Source organism: Blastomyces gilchristii (assembly GCF_000003855.2).
Source record: "Blastomyces gilchristii SLH14081 genomic scaffold supercont1.47, whole genome shotgun sequence".
NCBI classification, from domain to species: Eukaryota; Fungi; Ascomycota; class Eurotiomycetes; order Onygenales; family Ajellomycetaceae; genus Blastomyces; species Blastomyces gilchristii.
Window position 1 is genome coordinate 131030 of NW_003101636.1, and position 21636 is coordinate 152665.

General features: G+C 37.1%; 4 protein-coding genes across 6 annotated transcripts; 2 read left to right on the plus strand and 2 right to left on the minus strand.

The window, feature by feature from the left end:
- The first annotated feature begins 1600 nt into the window (after positions 1-1600).
- BDBG_09473 (asparaginyl-tRNA synthetase) lies at positions 1601-8795 on the plus strand. Of its 3 annotated transcripts, none has more exons than XM_031724023.1 (4): positions 1601-2834; positions 2956-5490; positions 5580-8041; positions 8214-8795. In XM_031724023.1, exons 3-4 carry the CDS (start codon positions 6423-6425, stop codon positions 8338-8340), a joined length of 1746 nt encoding a protein of 581 aa, XP_031581443.1. In that variant the 5' UTR covers positions 1601-2834; positions 2956-5490; positions 5580-6422; the 3' UTR covers positions 8341-8795. The 3 variants fall into 3 exon arrangements, with proteins under 3 accessions (XP_031581443.1, XP_002620171.1, XP_031581444.1); XM_002620125.2 differs by having other exon boundaries at positions 1601-2861; positions 8214-8705; XM_031724024.1 differs by having other exon boundaries at positions 1601-2847; positions 8214-8705.
- Positions 2869-3454, minus strand: BDBG_09472 (uncharacterized protein; the record flags this gene model as incomplete). The annotated part of the gene is made up of 2 exons (XM_031724022.1): positions 2869-2940; positions 3278-3454. The coding sequence occupies 2 exons, from the start codon at positions 3452-3454 to the stop codon at positions 2869-2871; spliced, it is 249 nt and encodes an 82-aa protein (XP_031581441.1).
- On the minus strand, positions 3520-4385 carry BDBG_18038 (uncharacterized protein; the record flags this gene model as incomplete). Its single annotated transcript, XM_031725628.1, has 1 exon — positions 3520-4385. Exon 1 carries the CDS (start codon positions 3862-3864, stop codon positions 3520-3522), a length of 345 nt encoding a protein of 114 aa, XP_031581442.1. The 5' UTR covers positions 3865-4385.
- Positions 8796-8880: 85 nt separating the features above from the next.
- Positions 8881-11430, plus strand: BDBG_09474 (MT-A70 family protein). The gene has a single exon (XM_002620126.2). It carries the CDS (start codon positions 9581-9583, stop codon positions 11063-11065), a length of 1485 nt encoding a protein of 494 aa, XP_002620172.1. The 5' UTR covers positions 8881-9580; the 3' UTR covers positions 11066-11430.
- Positions 11431-21636: the final 10206 nt, after the last annotated feature.

A 21636-nucleotide genomic window follows, 5' to 3' on the forward strand; every position in this document is an offset into this window, starting at 1 on the left:
AAAAAGTCTCCGAAGCTAAGATTAGTCTAACAGGGAAGGAAGCAGGAAGACGATTTCAATCGGCTTGATGCCGCTGCTGCGTCCCACTTTTTGATATCCTTTGCAGTATTTTCTCCTCGCCATGGTCGTGTACTCTACGCTGTAGTTGTCAGAAATGGAGGCCGCGGCATTGCATGATTTCACTTATTTCATGGGTGGAATGAGCTTCAAACTATCTCCAACTTTGCGGGCCATTCCGGGATGAAACCAATGACCACGTACATGTACATATGTAACGAGTGGAGTGTCATGGATTATTGCGCATCTCTAACTGGCAGATGCAGCCAGCCCCATCGTATCTGATGCTATAAATATGCCACAGTGGCTATCCAAGGAGTCATGAGGAGTTTCATTTTTCTCGTTGTCACTCATCCTACCGTGTTTATTCAAGGGCGCGCAGCTTTACAATTCCAGCTACCGACTCTGAGTGTAATTAACTAGTTTTTATATCTATCTTGGTACGGTACAGATATCGCAGAGTCACTTAGCTACGTACACTTGAATGAGCCCACGCCCCCCCCGCCATGCAAGAAATGCCAAGAGAAGCTCCCTCCTTTCTGCGACATCGATCATCAGCATGTTTAACCATAATAATTAGCTTGCCGTGGCTGGTGCCAAAATTACAAAAACCCATGCCACCAGAAACATAGCAGCTCAGGTACTTGGTTTAGTTTCTTGAGTATCTTCTTCCATGGTAAAAATGCAGGCATGGCGTCGTTAGGATCATTATATTTCAGAGAAGCAAGACGCGGTTGAACTCTTATCTAATCCGATGGACGAGAGTGTTACAGGCGCCCCTACATCTGTGTATATTCTGAAACTCTTCTGACATGCAATGGAAAAATAAATAAAAGGTAGGAGACAGCAAGGAGGCTCCATTTTTCCTAATCTACTTACTGAAAGAGGATAATGCAGAAATTTCTTGAATCATTTGGGGCCCCAAAGAATAATAAGACTAGGAAGCAAAGAAGAATGGGGCTGTGATGAGAAGAATAAACTAAAAATAAGTTAGTTTGAGTATCGACAATAGCATCAAAATAGCATATGGTGTGGAGAACAGGTAAAACGAAGAAATACGAGAATACTAGCTCATGGCATTGAGTAATTGAGCGTCTATTTTCTCACGTTTTTCAACTCAAAAATTCTTCAGCATCCTTCGGTTTTTAAAAGCAAGTCAAAGGAATTACGGGGTATTTACGCCGTAGTGCAGATCAAGACTTGCTTGTCCAACTCTTCTGGACAGGTGTAATTCGGTTCACGCATTTCGTTCTTCAATAATCCCTGCTGAAGACGTTCAGCGGAACGGGAGTCACTGAATTAGTCTCGGTTTTAAGGGAAATAAACCAGAAGAACTCCTCCGGCGGCAGACGGAAACCCAAATCCCCGAACAAACTCGGGTTTAACCAAAAGCGAGCACCCTAGGAAACGGGGAATCCTTTTTGCAAGTTGTGGGTAGTCATTTTTGCATACTCCTCCAAAAATTACTAGCCAAAGACAAAACAACCCCCTTCCCCACTCCCCAGGGCCGGCCTTTGAACTGGTTTAAAAGAAAGTTAAACGAGCGGTGATCTGCCAGTTCTTAAACTTTCAGACGAACCCCCTCGGAAAAGCGTAGCAGAGAACGGCCCTTCATCATCACATTGTTAGTCAGCAGCGGTATGGTGACAAGAGGGCCGGCGGGCTTTAGGTGGAGCTTTCGTTCGTCTTTTTGTGGAGAGATAGACGCGCAACTTTAGCTTGGATGATTGTCCATGCCGGGGCCACGCATGGATGGAGCGCATGCGGTATCAAATGAACAGCGAGTCTGAGCGGGGGCTATCCGGCTTGTGATTCAAGGGTGACCAACCAGAGAAATAGACCTAGAATTTCTAGGATAGGTGAAATAAAGAGTTGGGCTTCGAGCATCAGTCAATTGCGATCAAAACTCGCATAATGAGAAGTGCTTGCGGCGCATCTGGAGTATGTGACCTTGCCGAAGAAAAAGAATGGTCAATCCAAAAACCGTGTTTCGCCCCTGGTGCTGCTCTCTTGCAGGGGGGGCTTTTCACTCCCAAGAGGCTATATTTCACCTGTCAGGAGTTAAGTATGAAGTAGCAGGAAGCTACGCCTCCTATCACAACATCGTCAGTTATGTTGCAAAACGAGAGCCCTGGGCCCCCCGTTTTTGTTCATATCCTCCGTGCATCTAAGGGCGGAAGATAGCAGACAACGAGATGCCCCCTGAAGATTTGATTTGGATAGCTCGTGCACATCAAAAAGGACCTCACGAGTGAACCCAAGATTTTCACCTTTTCCCCGCCGTCCAATGCTAGCCTTGCCTCAAAATCCATCCAATGTTTAACAACAAGCGACCCGCAGTAATTATTGGTCACGTGATTGAATTCGGACCTGCTGGCTTGGTAGCAGCCAAAAGCTCCAGTCCCAGTTGCATATTTTTCTGAATATTTCGACTTTTGAGTTGATCGTTTCACCCCTTTTTTGAGCTTTCATTTTCCTTACTGGTGGAGGGCTATTACAGTGTATTTTGTGTTTCTTTGTTCTTCTCGTTTGTTTCGTTTATTTTGCAAAAGAGCCGCGTATTTGTTTCTACTGAACAAGTAACGTTATTTCAACCGACTTCCGGCCTATCCTTGAGGGAAGACACCTCCTCGCAACAAGGGTCCATATTATGAAGTTTGAGGATGAAGTTGGGGGTTCCAGTGATTCGATAAGCTACTGTTACACTTCAAGGTGTAGCCGCGCGCCGGAGGGTGGCTTTTGCCATTTGTTGGCTGTCCATGTTGCAGGGGCTCCAAGTCTGTCCAGTCTGTAAATCAACAAGCGCATGTCTCACGGACACTTCCAATATGCTTCGAAAGCCAACCTATGTGTTCTCATTTGAGCACTTTTGCTGACACCTTGCTGGAATTTTGTTAGCATCGTTGCCAATGCTGGCCCTCCTTGCCAGGCTGGTCAGTCAGTCCCGTATCAAAGCTGCCAAACCCCTGCGCTGAGTGCTAGTGGATCAACTTTAATATGCAGGAAGCCCAACAAGTCAAAACCGTGCCGCGACCCTCTTTGCAGAGGCCTTCATTTGCTTTCGGTTCCTTTAGTTACTAACTTTTCTACCACTTTTCTTTTTCGCGTGCTGTTTCGTATAGAAATGCAAATGGACCCTGACAATTATCAGACCAATGTATGTCCCCAAATCGAATGCCATGTCAATATTTTAGCGCCCGGATTGCGGTATTTCATTTACTGCGGCGTTCTTCATTCCCTTCCAGACCTCGCTTGGGTGATGGGCTGGGAAAATCCACTTGTGCTTGAGGATTGTCGGCCGGGGAATGCAGGCCTCGAGCCGCGAGGCACAACGTACACCCTGGCCTTCGAATTGTGGTTGGTCTTCAAGAGTCCACTTTTCCTTATCCCAGACCATGATGCCGCAGTGTTTCTGGCAGCTTGCAGCTTGCAGATGGATGGTTTATTCTTTTTTTTGCATGTTTAACGCTCCTCGACCTTGGAGATCTTTTCTGCAAAGCTGATGCGTGTTTGGTCACAAGATACTCTGTATATCAAAAAATAGCCGACCAGGTGGCAGTGCAACCATGGTAATTCCGGGTTCAGCTGCCAACAAAATCGAAAACGAGGCAAGCACCTCTTGGAAGCCCAATGCACAGAATTGGATTTGGCAGGATCCTGCAATGCTAGTATCTTCGGCATCTTAGAATTCCGCCCGTAAATTAGCAAATCTTCAAAATTAGGAGATCCACCAACGCGCCTGTCAGCCAATCCTGACCGCTCTTCTTGAGCAAGCGCTGGCATTCCGCTAGAACGAAGATCGTGCATGTCCACTAGTTATCGTTGGCTCGACCTATTTACATTGGCCCACCTCATCACCCTCTAAGGCTTTGACTACGTGACAACTCGCCTGAACGAGCCCTTCGGTGTTTGTGATTAATCCGGGTTCTAGTTGAACCTGGTTAGAGAAAAGCTGAGCATGGTTAGAAAAGGAAAATCAAAAACTCTACTCATGTCACTCCATGTCAACCGCATCTAAAATACATACACACAATAGCTTCTCCGGTCTCAAAACACCAAATACTCAACACATACAGTTATATTAAAGATAAGAATTATAGAGGAGTGGAGTTACTCTCTAGAATACTCAACTGAAAAACAATTTCATCTTTTTTAAATATATCAGTATTGTGTTGTGTGAAGTAATCAGTCTATTAGTGCATGTGTATTTTGGATAGGGTCTTGGTTCTAGACATGATCTGGGTTGATTTTCTAACCATGTTCAACTTTTCTCCAACCACGTTCAACTGGATGCCATGATTAATCTTTTCTCTTTAATGATTTCCTTTAGCGGCATGTTGCAAGGACTCTCTCCAATGAGTATGTAGAGTCCACCTCTCGCCGAGATTATTAGACGGCGCAGATATGCCATACTTTGCGGCACAGCGACCACAAATCCCCGCCTAGCGCACCATAGTTGGATTCTGCTTTACGCTGTAACTGATCGATCAATCCAGGTCTCTGAGTGGTGGGCGATTTTGCGGCATGGGACAGATGTCACGGCACGAAGGACTCATCGTACGCCCGTCCGAATGTTTCAGGGTTTTTTTTTTTTTTTTTTATTTCCCTCCCCCATAGGCGCATGATACAATTCGACCATTCCTTGTGATTTGAACAACACCCAAATACCCGCCCAACTCAGGCTCCTGGAACCTCTTTTGATGCGAGTCTATCTCAAGGATCTGCCAATTCCTCTGACCTATCCGGGTACTAGCAAACTGTTTGTTATTGTCGGCATGGGGCGCGCGGGCCCAGCCATGAACCATAATATGGCATATCGGGCGAGAGAGGCACTTCATTACTCTCCCTATTTGCCCAAATTTAAAAGAGCAGGGGGGCCTCAAACACGAACCCCCGTCAAGGCGTTGCTCATTGTTCAGCTTGTGGCCAGGTTGTCGATGAGATTTTGCGTCAGTCGCGTTTAGTTTAGAGCTGCTCTGTTATTTTCTTTTTTCTTCTGTTGGCCTTTTCTCCTTTCGCACTGGCTCGCCTGTCTTCAGCCCCGATTACCCGGCCATCCACTCCCATTTTAATGGCGATTCACTTCCTAACCCATAATGTCTCTCTGTGCTAAACCTCATTTCACGAAGCCGAGCTTGTTCTGACGCGCCCATCATCCATTCCTCCACATTCCTTTCTTGCCCTCCCTCCCACTGTCTGATGGACTAGTTTTTTCTCATAGAAGCCAAACAATTGTGTGGAACAAAATGCGGCTAAAGTCAGCGTGCTCCTACATCTAATGCCTGTTCTACCAAGCTTATTCCATATGCATAATGGTATTTCTAGGCCCTCTGCATGTGGGAGGGAATGAAGGATGCATGTTAACCGCTGGATGCTGGACTGAAACTGAACAATCTTGCTGAGCCTCGTTCATTAAGTTACCGAATAAGCATGGTGAGTCGGAGAAAAAAGTACCAAACTACGGACTGTAGTGTGACTGTCATATCTATTTTGCTGTTTCTTTGCTTAACCCGTCTTTTCAGGGCTGGGGTGGAGATGATTCCCAATTTTAACCCTACATTAAGTATCCGTACACACGGTGTGTATACTTGAATAGGACACCTCCGAAACATTGGTTCAGGTCTAGAGCAACCCCCTTCCTATGCTCTGTTCCCCACTGCATCACTCTTTTCCTTCGACCTTTGCACATGACATTTCTCCTGATACATATTTTGCCCTGAGGCTGCCTGATACTGTACGCTCCTGAGAAACTAATTTCAGAGTCACCATATACTTCATGAACTAGGTTGTTGGGTCTAAACTGATGCGTCGTTCCGAACCCATATCGCCCGCCCCTCATCGTACTTTGAGCGTAGCCATATTGTCAATTGAAGCTTTGTACATCCTGCTAGCAGGACTAGCCCATGTCATTCAACGATATTGTCAATGGCCAATTTTAACACTGAATTTTTTTTCTTCTTCTTGGGCTTCCCCACAACTACGGTACCTTACCATCGCCCCGTTGCTGTAGAAGCTATTCGAGGGTTAAATGCAATGTCAGAGCGTACATTTGGGCTCATCACTGTACATTCTTATCGCACATATAATCATGATTGGAAATATAAATGATAACATCGTATTCATTGTAGTTATCCCCGTTAAGATATTTTCGTACCTGATAGGACTGTTTCCCACTTTAGATATGGCATCCAGCGTGGAGGGGCAATTAGGGTTATGACTCACATGACTTTTGCTCCCCGCCTCAAAAAAAAAAGCGAAGGTAATGACAGAACACTCACCAGCGCACATTTAACTGACAAACAGCAATAATTTTTCGCGCAACTTATCTTCTAGGTTATTTTGATACCCAGAGGCGCCATACAGCCATGGCAGCCTCCACCGCAGTTCTCGTACATATCGACGAAGATGTTGGCAATGATGACCAGACCGCAACCGGAACTGAGTCTTCCCCTTACAAGACTCTAGTCTATGCTTTCCTCCAACAGCCGCCTTCAACGCCAGATATTCATTATCTGACGCGCAAATCGGTAACACGTCCTATCAATGAAGGTGAAGACCCTTCTGTGCGATTGGAATGGAAGCCCGCGACCAAGTCCGCGCTGAAAAAGGCCACCAACCTCTACGAACAACGAAAGAAGAAAGCTGCAAAGGAGAAGGAGCTAGCTATTCGCGAGAAAGAAGAGTTAGAAAAGCGGAAATTAGTCCTCGAAGAGGCTAAGAAGGTGGTCATCAAGGAAGATGAGTCGCTACCCAAGCCACTCAAGATAAGATTGAACGAGACGGACCCCGCCAAGATCAAGCTGAGACCGAGTGACGGCGATGATACCCCTGGCACCCGCGTTCGTGTAGTCGGACGGGTCCATCGCCTAAGATCGCAAAAGGATATGATGTTTGTGACGCTGTCAGATGGGTATGGACTACTACAATGTATTTTCTCAGGTGATCTGGTCAAGACCTACGACATGATGACTCTGACCCTAGAAACATCGATTGCAATCCATGGAGAAATGCGAGCAGTACCGCCCAAGAACCATGCGTATGATGATCGCGAACTCCATGCGGACTTCTTCACCATAATTGGTCGTGCTGCTGGTGACAAGGAGGCTATTACTACGCGTGTTGCTCCCGACTCGGATCCCCACACTCTCTATGACAACAGACACCTTGTGCTTCGAGGGGAGACTTCATCCTCTATCATCAAGGTTCGTGCTGCGACCCTTCGAGCTTTCCGAAAAGTGTTCGAGGAAAAGGGTATGCTAGAAGTCACGCCCCCATCGATGGTGCAAACTCAAGTCGAGGGAGGAAGCACCTTATTTGAATTCGACTACTATGGTGAAAAGGCCTACCTGACCCAATCCTCCCAATTGTATCTCGAAACCTGTCTTCCATCCCTTGGTGATGTATTCTGCGTCTGTCCATCCTTCCGTGCAGAGAAATCTCTCACCCGCCGCCATTTATCCGAGTACACTCATGTTGAAGCGGAACTCGACTTCATCAGCTTCACCGACTTGCTTGATCATCTAGAGGATATGATCTGCCGTGTTATTGACACCGTTCTTTCAGAGCCATTGATTGCGCGATATGTCAAGGAGCTCAACCCGAACTTCATACCACCATCACGCCCATTCAGGCGAATGAAATACGCCGAAGCAATCGAGTGGCTGCGTGAGCACGAGATCCTAAACGAACAAGGGAAACCACATACATTTGGCGATGATATTGCTGAAGCTGCAGAGCGGAAAATGACAGACATGTTGAACGTGCCAATCTTCCTTACTCATTTCCCCGTAGAGATTAAGGCGTTTTACATGAAAAAGGACCCTGAAGATTTACGCGTTACAGAGAGTGTGGACGTACTTATGCCAGGTGTTGGCGAGATTGTGGGGGGTAGTATGAGGATGGAGGACTGGGATGAGCTGATGGCGGCGTATAAACGGGAAGGGATGGATCCGTCGCCATATTATTGGTACACCGACCAGCGAAAGTAAGTTGTAGCGTTTTGCTATTTGTAAAACCCTTGTTGCCTACAGCTGCTCCTCTGTGCATGGCCTTTTTTCTTTTTTTCTTTTTTTTTTTTTTCCTTAGAAGTTTTTTCCAATCGTTGACTGAGCTTCCTTTCAACCCCTCGTGCTAACTTTTTACCCTTCCTAAACTAGATATGGAACCTCACCTCACGGTGGTTATGGCATTGGGCTTGAGCGATTCTTAGCATGGATGTGCGCGCGCTATACCGTTCGCGAATGCTGTCTCTATCCACGTTTTACGGGACGGTGCACGCCATAAACATTTACCCGGTTTGTGTTTTACTAGATCTCCTGAAAGCTATGAGATTTTAGATCATGCAAGTCGGATCTTCGTGCAAGTAGAAGAAACATGTGAAGCTGGTCGAGGCGAAGAAATAGAGAAATACTACCATTTATTAACAGCTTACTATAATATGAGCCTCTAGCTTATTTAGTCTACCCATCCTAGTCCCGCCATATACATGGCTAGATAGATAGAGCTTAGGTGCATGGAAATATATGAGCTCGTTCTTCACTTTTCCCTTTGGTGTCATCCATTTCGTTTCGTCGCACAAACTATAGTTCCCATTCCATATTTTCTAACAAGGCCCTAAGTCAATGTTAAAGAGGGAGGAGACAGTTCACCTCATATTTAATTTTCCTCTCCATCGTGGCATGGTATATGCGTGTTTAAGGTCCGAAAATACTCAATAACTTAGTACTCTTAGTTTTTGCCCTTTGGCGGGGGGTGTTGTAGGTAGGATTTTGCCGCGCGCCAGCGCTAAATTTGCAAAATTATTTTGAATTTTGTAGGCTCGGACCAGCTACCACAGAGTACAGTACTCCTCTCAGTGGCTTCTCTCAGTGAACTCACTCCTAGGGCTCATTCTTTCAAGGGCTCACTCCTAGGGCACACTCCTAGAATGTCTCTTGGCACTGTTTAATGTCCGGGGTATTTGTTTGGGATTTATATTCTTAAGTCCATCCTGGGATTGAACCCATGCATGTTGACCACAGCGGGGCTCACGCTTAACAGTCTCATAACCTGTAGGCTACTGGGGCAAAAGAGCTCAGTCACCACCAGCGCACTGCTGGTAGAAGGGTCGATCAACCCGGGACCCCCAACAAATTTTTCGTTACCACTAGCGAGGGCGCGCTTATATCATTCTGGGATTGGCTGCAGGGGTCTCTCTAGCTCATTCACTAGTGATCGTCTGGCAATTCCCAAGAACCTGAATGTCAAGTCCCGAGAGCGCGGCTAGCCGGCGTTTAAACGCGCTTAATTTGAGCCTCATCTCCTGCCTGCCTGTGGAGGTATTTCGGCAATACATCACCCTCAGCCCTGCCACTTATGATTACGTTCAACAGGAAAGTTCAGAGTTAGGCTGTGGAGGAATTGGGGCAGGAACCATCTCCTGGCTGGTTAGCTGGTCCGTTGCTGATTGACCAAAGAGGGTCCCCGCTGATGGTTTGCGAGAGCTCGGCGTCAATCTAACTATCAGGGACTGCAATTCGAAGCCATGTCGGAGCTACAGGGCTGCACGTCATCAATTCTGTACCAAAATACCTCTAGGACAGTGACCTTGATCGATATTCCTACTTCCATTGTTGTCGCGCAGAGACTCGCAGAACATAACAGCAACAAATTGGAGCCTAGCACGTTCAAAGATGGTGGACCTATCTTACTCTCCTGCGACCCTTTGCAACATCCATATCCCAAACCACCAGAACCAAAATCGGAAAAGTCTCGCAATCGTATTTTAGCTCAAATACCAAGTTCTCAACAACGGTTTCATTCAGAAATTGTGCCAATTATAAGCAACGCCCTTCAGGAAATTCGGGAGCGCCATCACGCTAATTGGTGTCTCCCCAGACATACGCGTTTGTCTAACCACGTTGTACAGCAAGGTGATAGCGATCTCCACGAAAGAAACGAAGGCGTTGCAGAACTTGACCAGGAAGAACATCCTCCAAAGCGTAAGAGGAGTGATCCAGATGCGGGAAGTCCAAGCGTGAACCTAGAAGAGCCAACTTTTATCTCTACAAATAAGGTACCTTCTCAGAGCTGTTGTTATTCTGCTCTCAATGAACCTCCTCTCATACTTTCGCCTGGCATCAATCAAGTTCCAGGTTTAGATGAAATCCAAGGCATAATTGTCCAAAACCCCACGCGTGTCCGGACCGTGCTGAATATCAAATCTGAACAGCAGCCATGCACTACTACTGGTAACGGATCTTTTCCTCCAGAATATATAACTGTCAACATTCCTCCGGAATCTACATTTATCAATTGTCATCTTACTCCACCAACGAAATCTCACCCTGGTCCCATTCCTGCGCTCTCGTCAGATACAAAATTCAACTTCATTCTCATGGACCCGCCGTGGCCGAACCGCTCAGTCCGCCGCTCCTCGCATTACAAAGAACACGCCGGGCCTCTTCAACCAATAATCGAGGGAACCCTACGAAATCATCTTCATCCACAGCAAGCCCTTGTCGCAATCTGGATTACGAATTCGTTAAAATCTCGTTTCGCTACGTTAAATGCCCTTGATGCGGCAGGCCTACACCCCTTTGAAGAATGGGTCTGGGTCAAAACCACCACTGACGGCCAGCCTGCATGGCCACTGGATGGACTATGGAGAAGGCCATACGAAGTGCTAATTTTGGCACACAGAGAGAAGCACGTCGCCGAGGACAACAACGGCGAAAGGCACACTAATTTTTGTGAAATAAGACGCAGGGTTATCGTCGCAGTTGCCGACATTCACTCCCGGAAACCAAACTTAAAGGAGTTGATTGAAAATATATTCTTCTCGTCGCCAGCGCAATCGTGCAACGGGACATCCAATGATGAGGAACGGCACCTTACTGGCAGATACTCTGGTCTGGAGGTTTTTGCTCGCAATTTAACTGCTGGATGGTGGGCATGCGGGAATGAAGTTATTCGATATAATTGGAAGGGTTGGTGGGCTGAGAAGAAGAATACAGAAAATGATGCTTAGCACATATTGATACCTTATTCGTCTCCCCGTGCATTGAAGGAGCAAGCGTCGTGCGAGCGTTTATATATATTAGTAGAGTAAAACATATATTGCGTGACGGGTAATTCATGAGAGAATTCATACCTGCTGTCTAGGAAACTCAAAACAAATATAATACTCCACATAGTATACATATAGAATACGACAAACCCGCCCTTTTTTCTTGTATATATCATCATATGTTGCAAACGTCTTGTCATTCCCATCTCGCAGGGTAAATCTGTATTAACCACTAAAGGCGTCTCGGACGAAGAAAACTTTAGACATTGCAGGCACATAGTTGAAGATCTGACACTTACTCAGCAGTCTATAGTGACAAATGTGTCAAATGAGTATTTTGAAGGTCTTTTCAGTGTAAAGGCATAAACACACATGAATTAACGTGATCAACCACTCAACGCCCGCTTACACCCAACACCCGCCATTTCGCCATCACTATGATGAAATATTTTCAACAATATCTCAACAATACAATTAGATTTTAAGGTGATATATTATATGATGAAAATATATATAGAAAATTACATATAAAAATATATAGCTAATTCTATAGATATTTATTTAACTTAATAACTCACTCAGAATATGAAATCTTGAGTGAAGACAGATTTAGTAAGTAAGTAGTTATTAAATTAGTAAAGATTATATTATTATCAGATTTCTTTAACAGTGAATACATAAATATTCTGATAGAGCTCTGATAATATAATTTAATCACTCTTTATAAAATTAAGAATTTACTTTTCTGATTAGAAAGATGATTTTTAAATTCTTTAATTCTTTTCTTATTTAACTGTAATTACTGTTATACAGTAGCTTATTCTTTCTTCTCTTTTTACTCTTGAGTCTTTCTTACATCTCTAAGCTTCTTTTTAATCTGGTATTAAGCAGTTCTTATAGTCTTATTTATAGCTTTTTACTACTTTACTATCTGATAAGTTATTTCTTACTTTATTCTCTTCTTTATAATATTTATCTTCTTCTATGTAGCGGGCTACGCCCGATTAATAGGATTATTTCATTATACTTCATAGATTTCTGCTGAAAGCTCTGATTCTTGAGCGCTGATTCTCAGCCTGAAAGCTCTGATTCTCAGTCACTAATTCTTGACTGAGAAACTCACAGAGTTTCTATTCTGCTACTCTGAAGCTTATCTTGTACATGTATAAATATATGCTCTGATCACTGATTTCTGCACTTTCTCTCTTTTTTCTTCTCTAACATTTTTCACTTTTATTATATAAGATCTATATCTTAATACTGATCTATTCAGTATAGATCTCTTATACTTGAAAAATATTTATCATCTTCTCATTAGAAATAATTACTTATTGAGAAGATATCTGAATGTGTAATAATGTGTAATAATAAGAAAATAAATTATTACAGACTAGTTAAGCAGACACTGAATCTCTGCTAGATAGATAGAAGCTTACTTATCAGTTACTTTAGCTTTGTAACAAGATCTCATGAAGAGAATAAAATCTTAAAAAGAAAATATCAGTGAAAGATCTGAGAGTTCTAACATCTTAAATATATGAGATATTTATATAAATACACTTCTTCTAAAGAACTCTCAGATGCAGATACTATATATTCAAGAAATGATATAGCTATATCTACTGATAATATAAGTGAATTTTTAAATACAAGTATAGAGACAGTGCTGCAGTGACTCTGAGTAATATTGAAATTATAACAATAATAAATAGCTGATATATATGTAAATTAATAATATTAATACAAAGAAATTCAATAATTAACTTAATACGAAACTTCTGTATAGATAATTTCAACACTAACTAAATCAGAGATAGTGTAAATATTAAAGAAATGTCTAGATACTTCTATATATTTTAATACTTATAATCTCACTCTCTGCCTGTTATGAAGATTGAATATACTTATGAAACTAAGTGTAGATGAAGATATCATTGATTTATTAAGTAATCAAGATTAATATATCAATGATTGATTGAAACATTGTATAAAACAGAAGTTTTATTCATGAATAAAGACATATGAATTAATATTATATACTTCTGATAACATTATTAAATATCTTGATATTCAGTTTAAAGACACTGCTATACTATGCAGCAGAAGATATTAGATTGATTACAGAGTATCTAACAGAGAAATACTTCTCTTATAACATTTATCTCTGACTTCAACACTAAAATTTTAGAAGCAGACAGTCAATCTTGAGAGAATTAAATGAAGATTAGCATGCTTGAGAATGCACTGACTTTTAAACTATTATAAGCTCTTATAAGTGTTAATAAAGCTCTGACTTATAAAGGCTTCTGTATACAACTCTGAACATTGAATGACTGTCTTATTAAGTTTAAAAGTATACAGAATAATAGCAGAAGATATTACATCTAAGTCACTCATACATCTGTGTCAAAGAATAACACAGATGTTATGAATTGAGTAGACTTGAATATCTATACACAAGTAAGAGTCTTCACTGTCTGAATAGACTTTTAAGTCTCTGAAATCACCTCTGAAGAAGCGGCTGATTAATGTTAATAAGAAGTGTGTAGACTGATCACTGAGACTATGAATTTTACATTTAATTTCATTTTATCTGATTGTATACATTTATTGACGTGAATCCCGCTGAGACTAATTATTAAAAAAACATGCAAAGTCACTATGTATCAGATCTCAAAATAAGACCATGACTTAGAAAAAATAAGAAAGTAATCTCATTTGATTTTATTTAGTTTTATTCTCAATGATCTATTGAATAAAGAATTTATATATGTGAGTAACTCTTTCACTGCAGCTTCTATTCTCTTTACAAAGAAATCAGATGAAGAACTTTAATTCTGTATCAACTATTAAGAACTGAATAGATTAATGAAGAAAGACTGTTATTCTTTATCTCTTATCAATGAAACTCTAGAATATATCAGACAAGCTTAATGATTTATAAAGTTCAATATTATTACTACTTTTTATAAGATTTATATTACTTTAAAAGATAAGTGACTTAGAGTATTCTGAATATAATATAACTTCTTTGAATAAGTAGTTATATCTTTTAAATTAATTAACACTCTCAGTATGTTTCAGAAGTATATTAACTGAACACTCTGAGATTTTCTTAATGAGTTTATATCTACTTATCTCAATGACATTCTCATCTTTACTGATGAGTTCAGAAAAGAATATCAAGAACATGTATAAAAAGTATTACAATAATTATAGAAAGCAGAATTACTGATAAATATAGATAAGTGTAATTTTAAAGTTCAGAGTATAAAATATCTAGATTTTATCATAGAAGCTGATAAGAGAATCTGAATGAATTCTGAGAAAATCTCTGCTATTCTTAAATGAGAAGCTTCACACACTGTGAAAGATGTATAAAGTTTCATTGAATTTACTAACTTCTATTGATAATTTATAAAAAACTTCTCAGATATTACTAGATCACTTACAGAACTCTCTAAGAATTATTATTATTATTATTATTTCATTATAGATGTATACAGTCTGAGACTATAATATCTATCTGAAAACTTGTAGTTCTCAGGTTTTTTCTAGTATCTGTAAGACTAATTATTATACATTTATCAATTTCATGTGATTCGGAAGAACGGATGACCGCCGGATAATAACACGGCCGCTTCCGAACTTGCTTACGAATGTAAAGGAGTCATAGCGGCCACTAATTAATTTAGTGTACTATATATAAGAAGTCAGTGTATATAGACTGACCCTGTAACTGTGTCTGAAATCAGAATCAAACTTTACAGTTATTATATTGTCTAAAAGTATTACTTCTGATCATGATTTATATTTATTACATTGATTTCAAATCACATTATTTTAAATATTAAAAGTCTCAGATTCACTTTTCAAATAAAAATCTAGTTTTAAATAAAGAATATATTTAAATTCTTAGTTACATTTTTATTCTGATTTTATTATTGAGAATAATATTAAATGAGATTATAAAATCACTTCTCACTTACATGATATTATAACATATACTTATTTGTTGAAAATTCAATAGAGAGTATTACTAAATATTATTATCTTTCTAAACACAGATTATAATTCATATAATTTTAATTATGAAAAAAATATACAATATAAAAAAAATAAAAATAAAAAATAAAAAATAAAATAAAAACAAAAAAAAATCACAATAAAAAAAAAAGAGAGAAAGAAAAAAAATAAAAAGAGAAAGAAAAAAAAAAAGAAAAGAAAAAGAAAAAAATAAAAAATAAAAATAAAAAAATCAAGATTGCAGAGTTATAATACTCTTAAAATACTCACTTCTCAAAGTCTTTATAATATTTATTATCAACTGTGTATTTCTTATAGTGAGTAGACTGGCTGCTGAGATCATGAATTTCACATTTGATCTCATTTGATCTGGTCTCATACATTTCTTGACGTGAATCCTGCTGGAACTGGCTATCAAAAAAACATGTAAAGTGACTATATATCAGATCTTAAAATGAAACCATGACTTGAAAAAAATGAGAAGATGGTCTCATTTGATCCCATTTAGTCACATTCTTGGCATAAAGTTACTATTTTTAGACATTTTAAGGTTTTTTTTAGACTATTTTTAATTTTTTAAAAAGTAACACTTTTTGATAATGCTCAAATGAGATTTAAAGTCATTTAAAGCAATAAAAATAATTTAAATTGAGAAGTGAAAATCATGATCTCATTTGAAAAATATGACAAGAGTAGACAGTAAGTCTCACTGAGACAGTATGAGACTACTATCTAATGTTAAAACCGTGTAATGGGATCAGTCGAATTGGTAATGAAACTATCAAAAAATCTGGTCCTGGTCTCAGACACGGTCACATGGTCAGTCTAATAGTGAGAGTAACACAGCTGTAATAAGTTATTATCTTAATATTATTTAATAAATAATCAGTATATATCAGTATAAATGTGAATATTTAGAAAATATACACTTAAAAAGTGTGATCAGAGTGAACTCTGCTATCACTTAAATAATATCAAGAATAAAACACTGAAATTAATAATTCTTCTCATTAATTTCACAGACAAGATATGTGAAAATAATCTTGAGAAATATAAGATTCTCTGACTTCTGATAAAAACAGATCTCACAGAGAGACTCTATTTTCATAATATCAGAGACTGAGTATTATTAAAAAGTGTTACTTTTATACAATATATATATACTTACTGTAATAATTTACTCTCTGTATATATGACTGAGAGTTGTGACTTTCTCATATTATATAACTCTCTCTGAAATACTGCTACTAGTTTGCAACGCATGCAGTCTTTCAGTTCAGTATATAATATGTATATACAGCTCAGTGTACTGAGACTGTATTGATTATATAATCTGATGTAATACTCACTTTTCACATTATTATTATTATTATTCTTCAATTATAGATGTATATAGTCAGAGACTATGATATCTATCTAAGAATCTTTAGTTCTCAGAGTTTTTTCCTATATCTATAGAGTCAACTATTATACACTTTATCAATTTCAGATATATAAAATCAGAAAATTTCAGCTCAGAATACAAAAACTGTTTATAAATTACAGTATTTTAACATCTTCTGATACTTTGAAATCATTTGAAAATATCATGACAAAGAAAAAGAGAACATAGTCTTAAAGATAGATACATTAAATAGATAGATAGAAAAGAATAGAAAGAAACAAGTATAGTAAAGAGAGCTATAGAACAAGATCTCTGCAGTTTACATCTTAAGCTATATATATATTTTAACACTCTATATAACTGATCACTGTCTCTGTTCTCTCAGGCTCATTTCAGAGATTATCATTCTCACTAAAGAGCTGCTGCTCAGCTAGCTCCTGTAACTAGCTTATTCATAAGTGAGATTCTCACTAAGAATAATATCAGAGCTACTTAATTCTAGTTAAGTCTCTAATCTTTCAGCTGTCAATCTCAGTATTTCAGTCTATCAATTGACTGTCACAGTCTTACTTACACTAATCATCTATTAAGAGTGTCTAGGTCTTATCTCATCTAGATTCTTACTAGGCTCAGAGTGTTCTAATTAAATAGTTTTTAAATCTCATTCTCTGAAAGTGAGTGTCTAGAGTGAGAGAGATAAGACCTGATCAGTTAAGCTTGATAATGATTCACTATTCTGCAGACACTCTAGATCTCAATCACTCTAGTACTGATTTAACTTAAAGTGTCTGAGAGGCTGTTAATTCTAAGATTAGTGAGAATTAGTGTCTGAGAACCTCTGAAATAAACATCTTAAGCTTGATGATAATTCACTATAGTGCATCTGAGAATCCCTGATACTGTTTTATAACTTAACAGTGAAAGCTGTGATTAAAATGACTCTTGCAGAGTTTGAACCTGCTCTCTCTTAACATTCATTCCCTGAGAGAAAGGCCGCTAATTGAGACTTCATAATAGCGTAGTTAATCACTACGCCACCGGGCCACTCACTTTTCACAGACTATATTTTATTTAAGAAAGAAGATAGAAGATGTGACTATTATTTTATTAAGAAGAAATGAATAATTAATAATATTAAATATAATTTAATTCTTCTGTATTTAAAATTTAACTAGTCTATACTCTTTAATTTGAGAGTTTCTAAGAGTGTTTTAATAGTTTTCATATCAGCTTGAACTTAGTGATAAGTTAAAGAAGAAGAGAAAAGAAAGAAGAAAGAAATAAGAATAACTTATTTTTATAATATAAAAACAGAGAATTACTGCAATTATTTATTCTAGTAATAAAGATCTGTTTTCTGCATGTATCTCTGATACAGATTATATAATAACTGTATATAAAGAATATCAACAGTGTATGTATTAAATGAAGATAATATTACTATATAATACTGTAGCTGTTTCTATACATCTCTGAAAGCTGTTAATATTTTCTTTGAGTCTCTTTATATTTAATAAGTTAGTAATATATTTCAATACACTTTCTCTTTCATTATTATTATTATTATTATTATTATTATTATTATCATTATTATCACTATTACTATTATTATTATTACTATTATTATTATTATTATTACTATTATTATATTATTTCTAATCATTTCTTCTGTCTTCACCTCTCTTCAATGCTTATTAAAATCAATTATATTATTTCTCTTTAAATATTCTGTAATTCTGCAGATTATCAAGACACACAAGCACTATTACAGATTTAAGAAAGAGAAGAAAAAGATGATTAAGTAAGAGAAGACAGATTATAAGATATATTATAATATCTTAAAGAGACTCTGTAAAAAAGTAGAATAATAATAATTTTAAGTAACACTTCTGATAGATTTAGACTGAACTAAATATAGAAATAATACAGATAACATCATCTGTGAGAGATTAGAGAAGAAAATAGTAAAGAGTCTTATATAGCAGCAGTGAGATCAGAAGAAGTCTTAAGAATAATTTAAGATTAAAATGAAAAGAGAGAGAGAGAAGAAGAGTATTACTATAATTAAGAAACAGTAGAAGAAAATTAAGAGAATATTAAAGTAAGAGATAAAGAAGTTAAAACTGATAAGTTTTTCATTTATTAAGAGATAATAATTTTTAATAATACTTCTATTCTCTAATTAATTAGCATGAGCTAATAGAGAAGAAGAGAATTAAGATCTTATTCAGATCTTGAATACACTTCATAATTTAGAATATTGAGAAGACAGCTCTGCTCTCTGAGCATGTCAATCTACTTATCACTGAGATGAAACCTGAGACAGCAGATCAGAAAATGCAGGATTTTGAGACACAGATTAATCTGACTGAAAAGAAGTAGCAGAAACTCTTCTCTGAGAAGACAGTGAATAGAGATTTTGAAATGATTATTATCTTGAATAAGAAGAAGAAGAAGAAGAATGATGAGAAGTAAATTATAAAGAATAATAAGAAGAATGAGAAAGAGAAGAAAAATAATAAGTAGAAAAAGTTTTTTTCTTTTAATATTAACTATTTATAAGTTCATAATTATTAATAATTGAAATTAATTTTAAGTTTTCAAAAATTATTATACAAGTTGTAATCAAGTCAGAAATTACTTACTTATATATAGATAGTCAAGTCTACTCAGTTTATAGCATCTGTATTATTATTATTATTCTTTAATACAGATATATAGATGTGTCACGCCCCCGGCCGCGTCAAGACCCTGTTGTGGTTTTACACGGCTTATCACTTCCATGCGGATGGTTCTGTTCATCCCGCAGGCCGTTCGAACACTCTATGATATCATTCGGATATACTATAGAAAGATCTGATTGATGAATATGAGAACTCTGCTTCTATACAAGGTCAGCAGATTACTCTTTCTTGATAATAAGATGCTGCTGAGATATCACTCTGACTATTCTCACTCATGAAATAGAAGAAGAGTATTCACTCATTATCTATATAGAATAGCTAGATACTGACTTCTTATTAAAGAAGTCAGTGATTTGTTTTTCTTTTACTGAAATATATATAAGAGTTACTGTGTTTCTCATACAATCTTCTTAGTATACTAAGTACTATATCTGTGATATTCTTGTAATAACTCTGTAGTCTATAAGCTTATTATTCAAGTAAGTTAGTCAAGCTTACTTATATAGCTTCTTAAATAACTATCTCTATATAATATCACTGACTAGTCACTGCTTCAGTTTCATTATATTATAATTCAAATCACTTAATCTAATTATAAGTTTGAATCAGTCAAGCTTTAACAGACTGATATAATCTTATATATCTGTACTGAGACTGATCTGATCTCACTCTCTGAGAGAAATACTACATTATCTTCTAGAGTATGTACATCTCTATCTCAGCAGAAATCTGAGATTTCTAAACTCACTGTATATTTTAATATAAGCTTTTCAATCATTCTGTTACTACTGCAGCCTCTACACATCTACATCTATTATAAAGATAGAGAGATTAAGATTAAAGATTTTTTAAGATATAAGAAAAACATCTTATCTGAATTTCACAGCTTTATCTATACTCTTGAATGAAAATTTCACCTTAATCTGAGTCAGTATAATACTTATGAGATATAAGTAATATATATTATTAATCTTCTTGAAGACATCTCTATAACTACTTAAGTTATTAAGAAAAGAGAGCTTAAGTATATTAATACTGTTATAACTTAAAAAGAATTCAAGAACTTTCTACTGAATTAAATTAAAGATTACTATAACTGTGACTAGACTGGCCGCCGGGACCATGAATTTCATGTTTGATCACATTTGATCTGGTCCCATACATTTCTTGGCGTGAATCCCGCTGGGACTGACTATCAAAAAAACATGCAAAGTGACTATATATCAGATCTTAAAATGGAACCATGACTTGAAAAAAATGAGAAAGTGGTCCCATTTGGTCCCATTTAGTCCCATTCTTGGCATAAAGTGACTATTTTTAGACATTTTAAGGTTTTTTTTAGACTATTTTTAATTTTTTAAAAAGTAACACTTTTTGGTAACACTCAAATGAGATTTAAAGTCATTTAAAGCAATAAAAATAATTTAAATTGAGAAGTGGAAATCATGGTCCCATTTGGAAAATGTGACAAGAGTAGACAGTAAGTCTCACTGGGACAGTATGGGACTACTATCTAATGTTAAAACCGTGTAATGGGATCAGTCGAATTGGTAATGAGACTATCAAAAAATCTGGTCCTGGTCCCAGACACGGTCACACGGTCAGTCTAACTGTGACTTCATAGTAATACAGTAGTTCAACTTATTATATTAATAAAATAAGAAGAATTCTTCTGATTTTAATACAAGATTTGAAGAATATTAAGAGAAATTAACTGATAATTTAAATCAATTAAAAATACAGCTTTATCTTACAAAGCTGACTTATAAGATGTAGATAATAATATCACAGTATCAGAGTTCATTAATTAATCACACTGAGTTTGTTAATCTGACTTCTCAGATCTATTTAAATAGTTAATTCTCTGAGAAAAAGATTAATAAAATCTCTTCTAAGTAATTAATAACAGAATCTAAATAATACTGTGATAACTTCAGTATAGAGAAAGTAAAGAAGAATTTCAAGTATTCTGATTCTTCACTCACTATAAAGAAATATTAAAAAAGATTTGATAAAGATCTCTATTTTAACTATGAAGCTGATAATCATTATATCAGTAATTATAAGAAGCTGAAGAAGAAAAGAAACTGAGAAGATATCTTCTTAAAATCAACTTCTCTTCTGATAAATATATCTGTGAAAGATAAAGAAGAGAAAGAAATGAAGAATTAATAATTCTTATATCTCTGAGTTCATGTTATAATCACAATGTATATCTTAAATAAGAAGATATCAGTGAGATATCTATTCAACTTTAGAGTAAATACTAACTTCATATTCTATTTCTTTTTTTAATAAAGAATTGAAAGAAGATAAATCTGTCAGATTATATAAAATTTACTAATGAAATAAAATATTATTATTTTAACATAATTTAAGCAAAGTATATAATCACAGACTTAGAAGAAATCTTCAAGAAAAACAGTCTGCTTCTTTAT